Source organism: Fonsecaea nubica (genome assembly GCF_001646965.1).
Source record: "Fonsecaea nubica strain CBS 269.64 chromosome Unknown Scaff7, whole genome shotgun sequence".
Lineage (NCBI taxonomy): Eukaryota > Fungi > Ascomycota > Eurotiomycetes > Chaetothyriales > Herpotrichiellaceae > Fonsecaea > Fonsecaea nubica.
The window spans coordinates 588,644-604,322 of NW_019173680.1; the positions used below are offsets into that span (position 1 = coordinate 588,644).

Below are 15,679 nucleotides of genomic sequence, written 5' to 3' on the forward strand. Positions count from 1 at the left end.
TTTGACCATGCCCTTTTTCTCTTTCGTGCCCATGATAGCCCTCGATTTTCCTCTACACGCAGTGTAGTCCCCCCTTACAACCATGACCTCGATCCATTTCCGCCCACCGTACACGCAAGACGAGCTCGACAAACTCTACCCCAAAGACCTCGAATTGCGGCTCGTCCAAGTCCTCCTACGTCATGGAGAACGCGCTCCCGTCTCAGCGAGATTTGGAAACGTGAGTCTATCATAGCAAATACCCCGTACCTCTTTGCTCGAGGGGGCTGTTCGCGGGACACCTAGGGAGTGGTGGCATGTGCTGACCGCCGCGGGGACAAAAACCACAGGCAGGATTGCCGGCGTACTGGCCCTACTGTAATGCGGCGCAACGCCTGCGCTCCGTCGCCATGACCCCGCAAGACGTGTCACAGTGGAACTCTCTACAGTGGCGGAGAAGACTCGAGCGGTTTGGCGAGGATGATGGGCCGGTCATTGCGGCGGGACCCAAGGGACAGGTTGACGGGGTCTGGTATGAAGACAAGAATCCTTTGCGGAGTTGATACAACACACCCGCACCCAAGATAAGAGCTTCAAGACTTACTGCTGGGATACAGTCAACTAGGCGAACTCACCGACGCCGGTCGGCAATCGACGTACACGCTCGGCACGCGTCTGCGCACTCTGTACGTGGACCAGCTCCGGTTCATGCCCTCCCTCATCGCCAATGCCGACCTGATCTACCTGCGCTCGACGCCTCTCCCCCGCGCCCTGGAGTCGGTCCAGCAGACCTTCTGGGGCATGTACCCTCTGACGTCCCGGACGGCGGCGTTCCCGCCACCGACGATCGTGACACGCACTCCGGCCGACGAGACACTCTTCCCCAACGACGGCAACTGTCGAAGATTTGCGCAGTTGAGCCGGGCATTCGCCCAACGCACGGCCGACCGGTGGAACGACTCGGACGACATGAAATACCTGACGAAGCTGATGGGGAAATGGATGCCCGAGACCAGCGACAAGAAGATCGCGGTCGACTCACACCCGCGTCTCTCGGGGATCATGGACACCATAAACTCGACGCTCGCCCACGGGCCCGAGACCCGTCTCCCCAAGGAGTTCTACGACACCCGTGCCCGCGAGATCATCGACCGCATCGGCGTGGAGGAGTGGTTCTCCGGGTACAACGAGAACCGCGAGTATCGGATGTTGGGCATAGGGGGCCTGATTGGCGATATCGTCGAGCGGATGACCTCGAAGATCGAGGGCGCGGGCCTCTCGATCAACGAGATCGGGGGCGAGAATGGACGGTTGGGCATGGGTCGCGGCGGTGAGACGGGCATCAGGTTCGCGCTGAGCGGCTGTCACGACACGACGTTGGCGGGCGTCCTGACGAGTCTGGGGGCTTTTGGCGGGGAGAAATGGCCGCCCTACACGAGTCACATCGCCTTTGAGCTTTTTAGGGAGAAGGACCATGGAGATGAGGCCGAGGGACATTCGCCTGACGCAGACTTCCTCACGCCCACCACGCCGGCGAGCACCGAACCCAAGAGCCAGGCCGCGACACCGGGATTCTTTGCCTCTTTCCTAGGCCTGCGATCGCCCACCAGCGACGGGGGCTTTACCGGCTCGAGAGACGCGTCGTCGACCTCGTCGGCCTCGTCGTCTGCGAGTCCACTCTCCACGCCGTCCCTGTCCCGCTCGTCCACGCTCTCCCCCTCGGTGCCACCCAAGGACCTGATCGCGCGCACCCCCCACGCCGAGCTGTCCGAGTCCCAGAAGCGCCGTCTGGACGGCTACTACGTGCGGATCCGGTACAACGACCGCGTCATGAAGATCCCCGCCTGCGCGCAGCCGGGCAACAACTACCGCGGCGACGAGTCGCTGTGCACCTTCGAGGCCTTTAAGCGCGTCGCCGACGGCTACGTGCCCAAGAACTGGAAGGTCCAGTGTGGCCAGAACATCGTCGACGGGGGCGGCAAGGGCGGCTTGGTCAGCGCGCCGGGTCTCGACCAGCCGGCCCAGTTGGCCGGGCAGATTGAGCAAGGTTCATGAGGCGTGTAAGGCGTCTATACACACACACATACATCCCCAGACACACCTACACCTCTATCTAGGCAGGTAGGTATGTAGGGTATGTAGGGAATTGTGTCTGTTCGGAAACCCAAGGCACGCACGCAACAACAAAGAACGAGACCTAGATTGGGATTGAAAAACGTTGGATAATGAATTACATAATCCTAATCAATATTAGGTTGTTATTCGAGGTCTCCTTCTGCTTCTCCCTCTACTAATATAACATAACCTACCTCATAAATACAGCACGGTAGGTACCTATATACTATAGAAACCCTACCCATGGAGGTAATACCACCGTCGATCGACTGTCTCTTCAATCGTGTGGCTCACTACAGGACCTACACAGCTAAGTAGGGTTAGGGTCTTCTCTCTTCCCTCCTGTCTCTTCCCTCCTCTCTCCTCTGTCTGATCTGTATCTCCCTGATCATTCGAGGTGGCGAGTGTCTCGACGCCTCTAGATCAGACCTGGCGAGGAAGGCTTCAATGTGCAGAGCGAAAGAGCAGAGCTGAAGAGCCGAAAAGGATGGGTAGATGGATGATAATAACGCAACTGGGAGGTCGTACTCTGATCCGAACTGCTCGTGTCTACTTTACATTGGTGCATTCTGCACATTTCGTGGGTCCAAGGAACAAAGAACGCTCCCTTCTCTCCTTCTTATCCGTTTCCTGTTCCAACATCTTCGCCCATTTTGAAGGTGCCTGTCGAACACCTAATCATTTCGTCGTGATGATAGAGACACAATCCTGTTCTCCTTTTCTATCCATCTGCACAGTCTGACCATAGTCTTCTGGTTGTCTGTCTCCTTGTTCCGAGTTCTATCACCTCTCCCTGACGCCTGTACTCTTACATCTCACCAATGCCCATCTTACTGAGGCAGTCGGCGTACCAGGCGGTCGCCGATATTGGGTTGAGTCGACGTGAACCGCAGTCACCGTACCAGAAACCGAGTAGCATATTTACAGAAGCCTCTGTCAGGTTGGCTCTATTGTTTTCGAACGAACGGGCTGAAAACAACCAATAGAATATCACCAGGCGTAAGCGTACCCGGCCTGTGCATGTATTGGATCATCCACCCAGTCAGTCTTTGGATTCGGGGGAACATCAAAGCGGGCCTTCTTCTTCATCTTCGTGGTTCCATTCTCGGGTTCTTTGGCTTTCTGCTTGCTGGGTCGACTCGGTGTCTCTATCACCTCCGTGGTTGACTCGTCATCACCTAGGTTCATGGTCAAGTCTCCGGAAAGTGGGGGACGACGCAAGATGCTTTCGAAAACCAGTTGTCCCTCGCGGGTAGACAAATAGCCAGCTTCGAATGCGGTGCTCGAGGTAAAGAGAAATGGACACCGGTCATTGCTGCCATTATGCGTGATGCATCCCGGCAACCAAGCTCCCCAAAAGTCTGGTGATCCGCTTACGTCAATCGGCAGCAGACCGGCCGAGGGAGGCAGGGTATGGTGATACCAAGCATAGAGTCTTGGTAGTTTTGCCGCTGTCAGGATGATGAGGACATGCGGAAGGTAAGGATGGAAGTGGACTTGACGGATGGAATGCGCGAAAATCAGGACGGCGAGGGGATTTGCGGTTTTGTGTGCATTCCAGATGAACAATGTTCGTGGAGAGGCCCGTAGCCGCGTGGCAAGCAGCGTATGAGTTGAGTTCAATTCTACGAAGTCAACTTGGTCGACTTCTTGTGCCGAGGACTGCGAATGAGACCCATGACGGTTCTGCAAAGTTGAGTCGGTGCTAGACAATGTGCTCGCTACCTCGAAAGTTCCCGACTGTCTTGCGAACGTTGGAGAATTCTCGGTTGTGGATCTGCTAGACTCCAACCATGCAAATGTTGTTGCACCGTTGATCACGTCTGGATGCACGAGTTTCGTTCGGATACGAGCACCCATACTGTTGGAGGACTGGTATCTCACAAGCACCTGCTTCTGTCCATTTGCCAGCGCTTGGAGTGTAAGAGCGTTGTTGTGTCTGTTTGCTCTGGTCCAACTCCAGAAAGTGAGACCCACACCCTCGGCTTCATTGACGAGAGCAAGATTGAGATCCCATTGGAATACCGAAGGGTTGATTTCCAGTTGTCTGAGTGTATGGCCCTCTGCGGTCATGAACGAGACTTTAACACCATAGGTAGACGAGTCCCGTACAGCCAGAAGTGGTTGACCAGTCGGGCACCATGTCACGTCCTGGGCATCTGAAGTGTTGCAATCGAAGGATTTGTATATGACTTGATTGTCGTCTCCCAGTTCAAACACCGTCACTCGGTCTTGTGCTTTGTCGCGCCGGAGCAGGGCAAAATACCTGGAATCCGGCGACTTTGCCAGACTTCTCATATCTGGAAACTTGACATGGGGAATTTCGTTTCGTTGAGGTCTGGTCAGAGAAAGCACGGCTGCCATTGAGCCAAACTCAAACATGACTAGTGCGTGTCTGTGGTTAAAGACGAAGTCTACGTGACTGGCTTTTCCAAGCTGGGCCCCTAGATTGTAATCCGCAAGGATATTGGACTTTGCACCTGTCTCATCGTCGATCTCGGACATCATCCTCGGCGCTCTGATGTCTGTGCTTAGAGCAATCAGGCGTTTGGTATCTGACAAAAGCAGCCAGGATCTTCCATAGTCACACTCGGATGTTGTGGCGGATAGGATTTCTTCCGCAGCCTCGCTTTCAGGGCTAAGTATGGTTTCCGGTGACCAGCGGAGGATGGTGCAACTTCGCAGGAAAGTGCGCTCTGGTCTGGGAAGCTTGAGTCCATGGATGAATCTCCGTCCTTTGGCTGCTTCACATAAATCGATGAGATGTATTCGTTCGTCCGGTGCAATGACTGCCAATGATCTGCCGTCGGGCGATACGATCGGACGCAGCAGGGCTTTCACGTCACTTTCAATCAGCATGGCGTCCGTCAGTGGCAATATTGAGCGAGAAAGGTCTTGGAAGCGACAGACAGCAGTGCGGGAACAGGGTTGACAGGTAGAATATAACGTGGATTTTGAGAATTGTGTGCCATACTGGGATTGGGGATCTCACTGTTTCCACCCAACGCATCCATCACGCCTACCCACGACGGTTGCTTTGTGTTCAATGCGGCTTTTTGTTCTATACAAACGTGCGTCCGACCATATGCTCAAACCATCTTTCAGGGGTGTAGGATCGAGATACACGACGATGGTACCGAGTAGATGTTGGAGGGTGGGATGGATCGTCCTCCGCAGTCAACAAAAGTGGCTCTGCCCCGCGAAACACGACACACGACGTGCGTAGGCGACGCGCTCCGAGAGAAACGCGAAGTCACCTGACAGATGTGTCAGCATCCCCTCCACGTCCTCTTGGGTACCTCTCCACTTGTATTTATCAATCCATCCCTTTTTGCCCTTCGATAAATTCTCCAGCTGGTTCAACATGTTTCCCAGTTTCGTGATCGTTTTCCGCAAGCCAAGGTATAGTACTGCTGACTCTTTTGATGTATTGCCTGGCGCTTGACAACGTCATTGTGCCTCCTTCAGCCCTGCCTCGAGCTGAATTAGAGAAGCTGAGTAAACATCCATCCTGGTACCTGAAGCCCGAAGCCTGAAGCCAGAAAAGCACTGCTCGAGCCTAGGTCCCTGAACCCAGGGCATTACAAGAACAGACTTCCGTGACTTCAAATAATCACCCTGGCCAGAGGCATCTCGAGTACGAAAGTGCGAAATGATTATCTTTATGGCTCTTCCACTCATCGCCATCGACCTGATTACTTAACAGCTCCGGCCGCAACAACTACCAATCATGAAGCCACATCTAACACTTGAGCCATACATTACCAACTTACTCGGCGCCACTGGCTGTGAAATCACGAAATGACATTCTTCCATTCGTCGGCCGAGTCATGGTGCTATACGGTTCTCTGATCTTCTGCTGTTCGCAACCAACTTGGTGGAAAACTTGAATGGAGTGGTACGATGTCACAGTGCTTCTGCTTGTGTGATAACAACCTTCCCGAGATCCCGTCTGTACACTGTGCTGACGTCTGGTCACTCCAATATGTCTGCCTTTGGTACGAGATCAGTTACTCATCGTCGATCGCCGGATTTCGTGCACGGGGTCGGGTCAATAGCATTGCCGCCCAATACGGTGTCCAAATATAAAAGGTTCAACACTCCGCCCAATGTTTCAGCTCGTTATCCAAGAGCCGCAGACCTTATTGATCCCGGACTTTCACATCTCTCAATTGATATGAACATGAAGACTATCGTCTTCGTTGGCGCAACCGGCGCCCAAGGGGGTGCCATCATAAAGACCCTCTCTTCCACAAACGAATACAAAATTCTCGCCTTGACGCGTAGCACTACATCGCCTGCCGCCCAGGCGATCGCCGGCCTTCCCAATGTCGAGCTTGTCCAAAACAATGCAGGATTCGGGTATGATGTTGACGCATTCTATGAAGCTGCTCAACAATCTGACTACGCCTTTATCAACACCGATGGGTTCGCGCTTGGAGAACAAGCCGAAACCTATTGGGGAATTCGGCTGTTTGAATTGTCTGCCAGAGCTGGCGTGAAACATCTGATCTGGAGCGGCCTCGATTACAATGGCAAGAAGACTGGATATGATCCAAAGTTCTATGTGGGGCATTATGAAGGCAAAGCAAGAGTCACAGGTATGGAACAGCTGCTATTTGACCTCAAGCACGCCCGTCGCTGACTGCCTGCGCCAGAGTGGATGCGCTCTCAACCGACTAGTCCAATGGCTTGGACCGTTATTGTAAGTTTCTGTTCTACGAAGAACATTTTGTCTCGGGAGAGGACATTGTTGCGGCAGCTGACGTAAGGTCATGTGTAGAATTCGGGACCCTATATTGAGATGCTTTGGGAGCTCCTCCTCCCAGAAAGAGGCAGCGACGATGTTTACAGTTTCAAGCTACCGCTTGGTCAAGGCGCCATTCCCTTTGTCCACCTTGAAGACTTCGGGCGCTATGCAGCATGGATCTACACCCACGAAGACGAGGCGAACGGCATGGTGCTCGACATTGCTGTTGCACATGTTTCAGGTTCTGAACTTGTCCGGGCTTTTACGGCTGCAACTGGCAAGCGGGCTGAATATGTCGACGAGCCCGTCGCGGAGACCGTTGAAAAGTACTTCAAGTATTTGCCGAAAGGTGCAGACACAAAGGTTGGGATTTCCTCGGTCAAGGACGAAAACGCTCTCCTCATGACGTTTGGTGAGAACTTTACCAATTGGTGGAACCTGTATCGGAATAGTGCAGACAACAAAGGAGTGATCCAGCGAGACTACGCTTTGCTGGACCGCATCTTGCCTGACAGAGTCAAGAGTGCCGAAGAGTGGATGAAGAAAGTTGGGTATGATGCCACTAGACGCACAGTCCTCAGATCCAGAGCTTGAGAGCCTTCAGCTTAGAGATACCAGGGAACGACTGAACAGCGGGGAGCGATAAACCCTTGTCCGAAGGAGGAAGTAGTTGGGGAGACGGCCAGGTTGCGATGATTACAGTTTTCTTCGTAAAAATAAAATGATTCGTTCGCTCTGCATTCCTTGTACGCCTCTGCTTCATTGGTCCCCTCCCCCCTGTCTGATGTTCCTAGATGTCCGCCTTTGCCGCCGCGTGGTTTCTGACTTGATGGGCACAAGGCTGCCAAGAAACCAGGGGCCGAGTCACGAGACTGGCTGGTGCTGGGGAATTCTTGGCACATTCACCACATTCAACCTGTCAGTCAACATCTCCTTTCGAACGCTCTGCCTCTCACTTCTCAAGAACAGTTATATTGTCACCAATGCAGTCCCTCCTCGATTTTTCTACGGATCACATGCTCCTGTATGTCTAGACTGACCAGTGATACGCTTTCGACCTGATATCTTCCAGCCATGCGGGTACCTTTGTTGAGCCGCAAACAGCGTTTGTGCCAATAATGTGCCCCCTTTCTTCCAATTATTGTTTTCGCTCTCTCATGGCTATGACGGCTCTGCAAGCTCTACGAATGCGGGAAACATCGCTCTCCGAAGCGGAAGACTTCTGAGCTGTGCATTTACAGTATATCGTCTCGACCAGTCACGCAATGTAAGAGACAACATAGCTCATCATGACCTCAGCGTCACCGGGGAATCGCACGCGGCTGTGTGTGGGCACCGTTGGAACCCACATATCTTGCAATGGTCAAAGCGCAGACAATTGGTATGGATTCCGTCAAACTCGGTTACTTTCAGTTCTTGATCCGGAACGGGCCATGTCTTCTCTGGTCAAACTAGACGCTCTGATCTCAAGTCAGCAACGCCGTGGCACAAAACGGCCAAAGCTTTGCGAGTGTCTCTGCAGTGCCATGTTGCGATGTACATTTTAGAACATCAATAGCGATGATCTACCTGGAGTCATGCTTATTGCTGTCGACTTCGAACCCGGCTATTGTGTCAATGCTCTTTGTCCTCGCAGACCTCGTCCCAAACGAGCTGCAACCCGCTTTTGCCTGCACAAAGACCTGCTATACGTTTCGTCCTCGATACATCCGCTTGCGGCTGTTGATGCGACGAGGATTTTGCATGATGGAGACCCTAAATAGGGAGCTCTCCTCAGGTCTTCTGAAGAGGCCCCTCGTCTCGTCTTCTCTGTCTCAACTCTACAGGGATTTCTAACCTGCAAGCATGAACCCAAGTCAAGGTACCCCGGGTCCAAGTGGCCTTGGCTCTGGAACATCGTCCGGGCCATCTGCCAGTCAAGCTGGGACACATCCACCTGCGCAGTTGCCAGTCATTCGTAGCCTTGCCTTCCAAGAGAAGCCATCCACTCCTCCCGAACCGGAAGGCGAGGTGCAAGAAGAAGCGCGCATGACAGCTTTCAGACACCAGGCTGCTTATCCTCATATGTTGTCACGAGATGTTGTGCGAACATGCCTGAAGAACAACGGGTGGGATGTCAACCGTGCCGTGGCGGCATATCGGTGGAAGGGTTTCAAACAGGGAGCAATTACCCCACCCTCTGCGACGACTGGGCCACACATCCGCAATCGGACAACCGTTGAACGAGAGCGACTTCACCAGGTACACGAGATGCAGAGTGCGCTGCGGAGAGGTGACCCGAAACGGACAACTGGCAACCTCGAAATGATGCTGTTACATTACGCCTACAACTTCGTCCCGGAGGATATAGCTGAAGCAATTGCCGAACGCGACGGAAACTACGACGATTTCGAAGATGAGGCTGCCCGGCTACGCCAGCCCGCAGACAGTCAGTTGGCCTTGGATCAGAGGCTCGCTTTGTTCTTGAATATCTCGGCCACTAACAGCGTTCATTCGGCCCGGCAACTGCTCAACAATCACAACTGGGATGTTGCGGCCGCCATCGAAGCGTGGATGACGGCTGGGAAGGTTCACGTGACATTCCCACCTTTCGACCCAGAGGATAAAAAAGAAGCCGATGATGGCCTGCGGGCTGTCAATGCCAATCGTCCCCCTCAGATCCAAGGGACCCGCTTTATATTTTTTGACCACGACAGCGATAAATTTAATCAGTGGCTGACCAAGAAGCGCAAGCGCGATGCCAACCATAGCGACCTGGAGACCAGTAACCCAGAGACTGCCATCTCAGGAGGCCAACCCGAGGAGCTTTCGAACGTGCTCAGCTCACCTCCCTCTACATTGAAAAAGCGACCGAAGAACGCCGTGGATGAAATGGAGTCGGAAGTGCAGTCCAGACCAGGCCCCCAGAACGAATCCAATTCGAGGCCTGAAGACTCAGGGCAAGATCCATCAGAGACTCCAAGAAAGCCGACGATCCGAGTCCGAGGTCGGGGTCCGGCACGGTATTGGATCCGTGAAGAATACGAAGACGACGGCGACGTCGGCAAAAGTAACAGTGATGACGAGGATGAGGATGATGATGTCCCGGGCCGCGATTATATCAGCGGGAACCGTGGCGCGACAGGCAATCCTCGTGGAGCCCTCATCGACCTTGATCGCCGTCCAGCAGTCGTCCACTGTCCAGATCGGACCAAGCTGTATGTCGAATATATCAAGAAGGGCAAATACAAGTTCGAACGGTTCCAAGGGCAGTCCAGGGGCTCGGGACGAAGGAATGTACCCTTTCGGTGGGATGACCTGGATGATGACGAGGTGGAGGAGGTGGAGTTTGATTGGCACAACAAGCGACACATTGCGCAACTGAACCGCTGGCGAAACGACCGGTTTGTCCAAATCACAGGGATCGGTAGGGGCGAACCTAACGGTGGACCATTCAACAAGTACGAGGAGCAATGGCTCGTGGAACAAGAAGGCTCGCGGATTGAGAAGAAGTTCTATGAAAGAGCAGGTCTAGAAGAAAGCTCCCCTAAGCAGACCGGGAACCCACCGAATGAAGCATACGAACGGACCAAAGAGCAGTTTGAAAGCGGCAACAATTTCCCCATCCCGTTGACCTCTGGCGATTGTGAGGATCTCGTGGAGCGTTTCAATGCCGCTTTCTCGGGCAAGCGATTCTTTTCGAAGACCATATACAAGAGCGCGACTTTCCAGTCAATAACAAAGGACATGAGTCGAGTGAGCGACGTGCCTCGGCCGCCGCGGAGCCACCACGAGATCAGGCAGCACCGGTGCCGAATCGCCGCCTACGCCAAACACTTTATGTTGAAGCCCGATAAGGCCAAGTTCACGAACGTCGACGACGAGGATTACTTGAAAAGTGACTCGGACTCGGACTTTGAGCTGGAAAGGGCCGGGGGCACTGCGAACAGTGGCGCCGACCAAGGTCAAGCTGATAATCAAATACAGATTGGCACTGGCGGGTCCCAGACTGCTCTTCAACCTGAAGCCAACGCTAATGCCAACGCTGAAGCCAATGCTGAACCCCGGAGTGGTAGCGGCGCCGACCCGAGCGCCAACACCATGTACGGGGGCAACACCATGTACCAGCCTCCTAACACTCAAGACGAAGAAGGAGACGAAGAGGACTCGGACCTGTATGGAGCATGATGGCGATGACGATGACAATGACGATGACAATGACGATTTTGTTGTTGTTTTTGTTATTGTTACATCCCCCATGCCCCGAATCTCTGACAGGGTTTTGGTTAATTGGTTGACAATCGAGCTGGGAACATCTGCCCGGAGTCTAAGTCCAAGTATTGACGCAAGAGAGAATGTGAGAGGTCATTCATTACCCAATGATGGTACGAATGGGGGACTACGATACCGACTTCCTGTGAATCGTTTCCGTGGCACATTTTGCTTTGTGTTTGCTTGTTTTCTGCCAAATCTTACCACCACTTTGGTGGGGGGAAAAAAGAGAGAGCAAAGAAGAAACCTGCCAATCTATTGCGAGCTCGAATGCGCTTGATGGTCAAGGTTGGTAGATAGTCAGGTAGATAGATGGATGGATGGATGGATAGATGTGCTGGGTAGTTTATCGTATCATATCATTTGTCTTCTGTCTCCTATCGATGCCAGTCCCTGTAACTCCATCGCACCGTCGCACCGTCGCACCTTTACTTTCCCCGAGACTAGCATTGCCTTGAACTGTCTGTCTCCCACCGACTGACTATCTGATTAACCAAACAGATGCCTATCTACCTGGCCTCGCCCCTGCTGCTCCTCGATCCCAACCGGGTCCTGAAGAAAATGCCGATCCTTGGACGTCCGGTCACGGCCACGGCCACGATCACGATCACGGTCAGGCTAATGCTACGTGCTCGCCGTTTGCGGCCCTTACCCGAGGACAATGAGAAAAACGCACAAAGACTCGGTATATCGTGTACCCCATCTACTTTGTTAGATTCCAGAGACGGCTTTTCGAGCCACTGTTCGCAGCGGACGGAACGTAATAAGTGGGCAGTGGGCAGTAGATAGTGGGCACTCATGGTCATTCACTCACCTGGCGAGTGGGAGGGAGGGACGGAGCGGGATCCTAGGAAATTGTGTTGTAGTGGTACCATGGGAAATAGATCAACTAAGAGATCCCTCTGCCATGCTAATTATCAGATAGGTATCTACCTAGTCAGCCTAGTGTGTACGAGGTACAGCACATACCCCAGCGGCATGGATGTATGTGTGTGTATTTGGCCAGGTTGCCAGCATGGACATGTGGTTGAAAAGACGGTGTAGAGTAAATTTTCTCGGCACTGACTGACTCGCGAGCTCCAAAGCCTCGACCTTCTGAGAAGGAAAAAGGGGGGGCTTGTCACAGTCAGCCTCGTCCATAAGATCCATCGACTGACGCATCGCATCGCATCACTAACCCCGCAGCCCCGACACCAGCTATTTCATTTTGAGATACATTTTGCAGAACTGCCCTCCTTCTTACATGGATTGCACGAGTATCCAAAAAAAAAAAATGGGTTCTCTCGAAAAAAAGTATCAACAGCCACGCCTGCCGGGGTGGAAAGGAGAGAGGCAGGAAAACTAAGCTCTGAGCTCGCACACGTATTATTTACGTGGCGCGACGGGGGACAATGTCGGGTCATCTACGAAATGTGCAATCGAGCGCTCGTGCGCAGGGCTACATGCTGCTGGCGCCCCGGTAGCCAGCGGAATGGGGCGGGGATGCGTCTCGAGACAGACAGACACTTCAACCCAACAGCTCGTCCGCACACAGCTGGAGGAGATGCAGACCAGAGTCGACCGGATCCGGCGAGTCCGCCCCCCTCCCAGCCAGTACACAATAGCGAGAAACAATGGACTTTGGCGGTTTTGCACGAGAAGAAACCAAGAAACAAGACTTTGGCCACACTGGCCGCATTGGGGATGGATGACAGACGAACAAAGAATTTTTTTCTTGTTGCAAAATCTTGCCATAGTCCTCTCCCGCCCCGGTAGCTCGAGCCGTCTTCGGAAAGGGAAAAAGGTTTCGACAATGGCCGTTTCGTGCTCTCGGACGCAGCAGAAAGAGCACTTGGGGAGGAGTGTGCATGGGAAGCGAGCACAGTCCTTTCCCTTTCTTTGATCGTCGCCTGAACCCGGCGAATGCGTTTCTCCTCTTCCCGGCCATGAGATGAGAGTTCCATCTCACACGTCAAGGAAGTACTGACTGTACATGTAGGCATCCAGAATGTGCGTGACTGGTTTGTAGGTGAAAATCTGCTGAGAATCTGTCAAAAGAGTTCAAAATACGGATCGACAGTCCTTCACTCACACTTACAAGGGCCGCATGGGTCAGGTTCTGCATCTTCGATATGGAAGCCACTGTCACAGAAGCGAAGCTGATGGCACAAAGACGCTGTCTGAAGACAAAGGGTAGGCCATCGAGTACCGGGCCACATAAAGATCGCTTCAACACGGCGGGTTGGCGAGAACGTGCTTAAAACCCTGCAAAGGACTTCTTCCACTCCCTTGAGTATCTCAATATAGTCCAACCGCTTCTTCACCCGACCTTACCTACCACCAGCCAGATATATATAACAGACACAAAATGTCCGCCCCTGCAGGTCCCCCTGGAGGTCCGCCCGGATCTGGTGGCCCGCGTGCCTTGACATCCATCGAGCGCAGGAAAGCAGTTAACGCCCTGCGAGACCGGCTCCGACCCAACGTCACCGACCGCTCTTTGCTGGAGAGATACCTCGAGACCACAAATTGGGATTCTGATGCCGCCTATAACTTGTGGCAAGCTGATAGGGCCAGGATGCTTGCGGGTGATGACCCACAAGGTTCAGACTCCAGCAGCGAAGATTCTGAAGACGATAGCTCAAGCGACATAAGTCCCCCCGCCAGTAATGCTGCTGCTGCTGGCTCTTCAGCTCCTCCTCCTCCTCCTAAAGCCGCACCTGCTGCTGCTGCTGCTGCTGCTGCTGCTTCTCCCGGTTCTCATGCTTCTGATGCTTCGGCGACAAGTGACAATTCCAACAAAAAGAGAACATTTAAGGCTATGCGCGAAAGCCAGATCGGCCCCCGTTTCAACAGCAACTTGGAACAAGAGCGTCGGGACGCCGCCCTGGCACTTCGTCTGCAGTTTGAATCCGAGGTAGACGACGGAACCACTCTGAGTCCTTCAGAAGCAATCCTCCTTCTCCACGTCAATCTGTGGGATCTTGGCGAGGCGATCGACAGCTTCACAGCGTTGGACGATATTCGCCTTAGACTGAGTGACTATGACCGGATGCGCACGCATCTGCCGTCAGAAGTTGACCCTGAAGAGGTCGACATCACAAGAGAACAAGATGAACGGCTGGCCGAGTTCATGAACATCACGGGGAGACCTGATTGGTGGTCCCTTCGTGTGCTGTTGCAGGAGCAGAACTGGAATTTGATCGAGGCCATTTCCTTTTGGTTTTTGCGTGGAGTACCTCCAGTTCACCCGTCAAAGAAGGAGGTCAAAAGATCCACCAAGGCAGACCCCAAGGGAAATAAAATCAGCTTCGGCATCCGTGTTGGCGTCAACGAGATGTCGTTGAAATGGCCCAAGCCCGAACAATGTGAAGCTCCAGCAGCAATCTTCATGGACGACAAGTGGGGTGTAGAGCCAGATCAGTATACGCCAGAAGAAGTCTCCGACACGCAGGAGGACGAGGAGAAGAAGGGGAAGGGCAAAGGCAAAGGCAAAAAGGCCAAGAAGCCCAGAAAGGGCAACAAGCCCAATAGTGCTGAAGGCTTCCTCATCAGCGTCGATGGTGATCCTGTCGAAAGAGCGTACAAGGGTTGTCCGAATCCGGCTAAATTCCTCGTCGAGCACATCTCCAAGGGTAAGTATACCTTCAAGCGCTTCAGACAATTGGGAAAGTTCCAATGGCCAGACCTTGAAAAACCAAAGGCGACACGGTCTCAGTCGGGTCGCGTAGATTTTGACTGGAACAACTCGTCCCATATCCAGCTGCTGAACAATTGGCGTCGACAGGCAGTTGGTAGAACAACCAAAGCCTCCAAGCAGGATCCCGGTCAACCATGGTCCAAGGAGGAGGACGATTATCTGATCAAGTTGTCCGAGGACCTCGCCAACGAGAAGAAGAAAAAGTCTACCAAAGCGTCCAAAGAGACGAGATTGATAGTCTCTACCGAGAAGAAGGAGGAGTGGGCAGAGAAGTTCAACAAGAAATTCACTGGCACGGTTCAGGCAGGGTCGACAGAACCACGCGTTGACCGGACAATAGCGGCGCTGATGCAACGCAGATGCCGCATCAAGGAGCTTGTCGACCGCTTCAAGGTCAAAGCAGACAAGAAGTGGTTTGCGAAAATAGAGCTGAAGGCCGACAAGACGCGCAAGCGCTCCGACGTGTCTGATGACGAAGACGCAGGCCCATCCAAAAAGACCAAAGCCGACAAGAAGCGCAAGCGCTCCGACGTATCTGACGAAGAAGACGCAGGCCCATCCAAAAAGACCAAAGCTGTCGCTGATGGCGCGGAAGACGCCGAGGACAAAGAAGAGTCAGATGGCGGCGAGGAGGTTCCCATGGAAATTTCTTCGGGCGAGGACGCCGAAGAATCAGATGACGATGGGCAAGATGCTCCTATGGATCTATCAGACTGAGCTGAGAGGCGGAGACGGGAAGAGTGGCTTGTTTGCTGACGTGTAGATTTCATTTCACGACGAGAGAGAGAGCCGTTTGCGTATCGACGAGCACACCGGCGTGGGGCAGTAAGAGATGATAAAGACAAGTCGATCTGTTGTTGTCACAGATGTTTGCCTGTTTTGGATTTATTTCGGATCGATTGTAT

At 53.3% G+C, this 15,679-nt stretch overlaps 5 protein-coding genes across 5 annotated transcripts; 4 read left to right on the forward strand and 1 right to left on the reverse strand.

Annotated features, from left to right (window-relative positions):
* Positions 1-82: 82 nt before the first annotated feature.
* Positions 83-2,034, forward strand: AYO20_01823 (hypothetical protein; the record flags this gene model as incomplete). Its single annotated transcript, XM_022640129.1, has 3 exons — positions 83-220; positions 330-511; positions 597-2,034. 3 exons carry the CDS (start codon positions 83-85, stop codon positions 2,032-2,034), a joined length of 1,758 nt encoding a protein of 585 aa, XP_022504084.1.
* Positions 2,035-3,084: 1,050 nt separating this feature from the next.
* Positions 3,085-4,953, reverse strand: AYO20_01824 (hypothetical protein; the record flags this gene model as incomplete). The annotated part of the gene is made up of 1 exon (XM_022640130.1): positions 3,085-4,953. One exon carries the CDS (start codon positions 4,951-4,953, stop codon positions 3,085-3,087), a length of 1,869 nt encoding a protein of 622 aa, XP_022504085.1.
* Positions 4,954-6,079: 1,126 nt separating this feature from the next.
* AYO20_01825 (hypothetical protein) lies at positions 6,080-7,438 on the forward strand (the record flags this gene model as incomplete). The annotated part of the gene is made up of 3 exons (XM_022640131.1): positions 6,080-6,695; positions 6,753-6,799; positions 6,878-7,438. 3 exons carry the CDS (start codon positions 6,080-6,082, stop codon positions 7,436-7,438), a joined length of 1,224 nt encoding a protein of 407 aa, XP_022504086.1.
* Positions 7,439-8,689: 1,251 nt separating this feature from the next.
* AYO20_01826 (hypothetical protein) lies at positions 8,690-11,011 on the forward strand (the record flags this gene model as incomplete). Its single annotated transcript, XM_022640132.1, has 1 exon — positions 8,690-11,011. One exon carries the CDS (start codon positions 8,690-8,692, stop codon positions 11,009-11,011), a length of 2,322 nt encoding a protein of 773 aa, XP_022504087.1.
* Positions 11,012-13,442: 2,431 nt separating this feature from the next.
* Positions 13,443-15,491, forward strand: AYO20_01827 (hypothetical protein; the record flags this gene model as incomplete). Its single annotated transcript, XM_022640133.1, has 1 exon — positions 13,443-15,491. The coding sequence occupies one exon, from the start codon at positions 13,443-13,445 to the stop codon at positions 15,489-15,491; it is 2,049 nt and encodes a 682-aa protein (XP_022504088.1).
* Between the last annotated feature and the right edge of the window lie 188 nt (positions 15,492-15,679).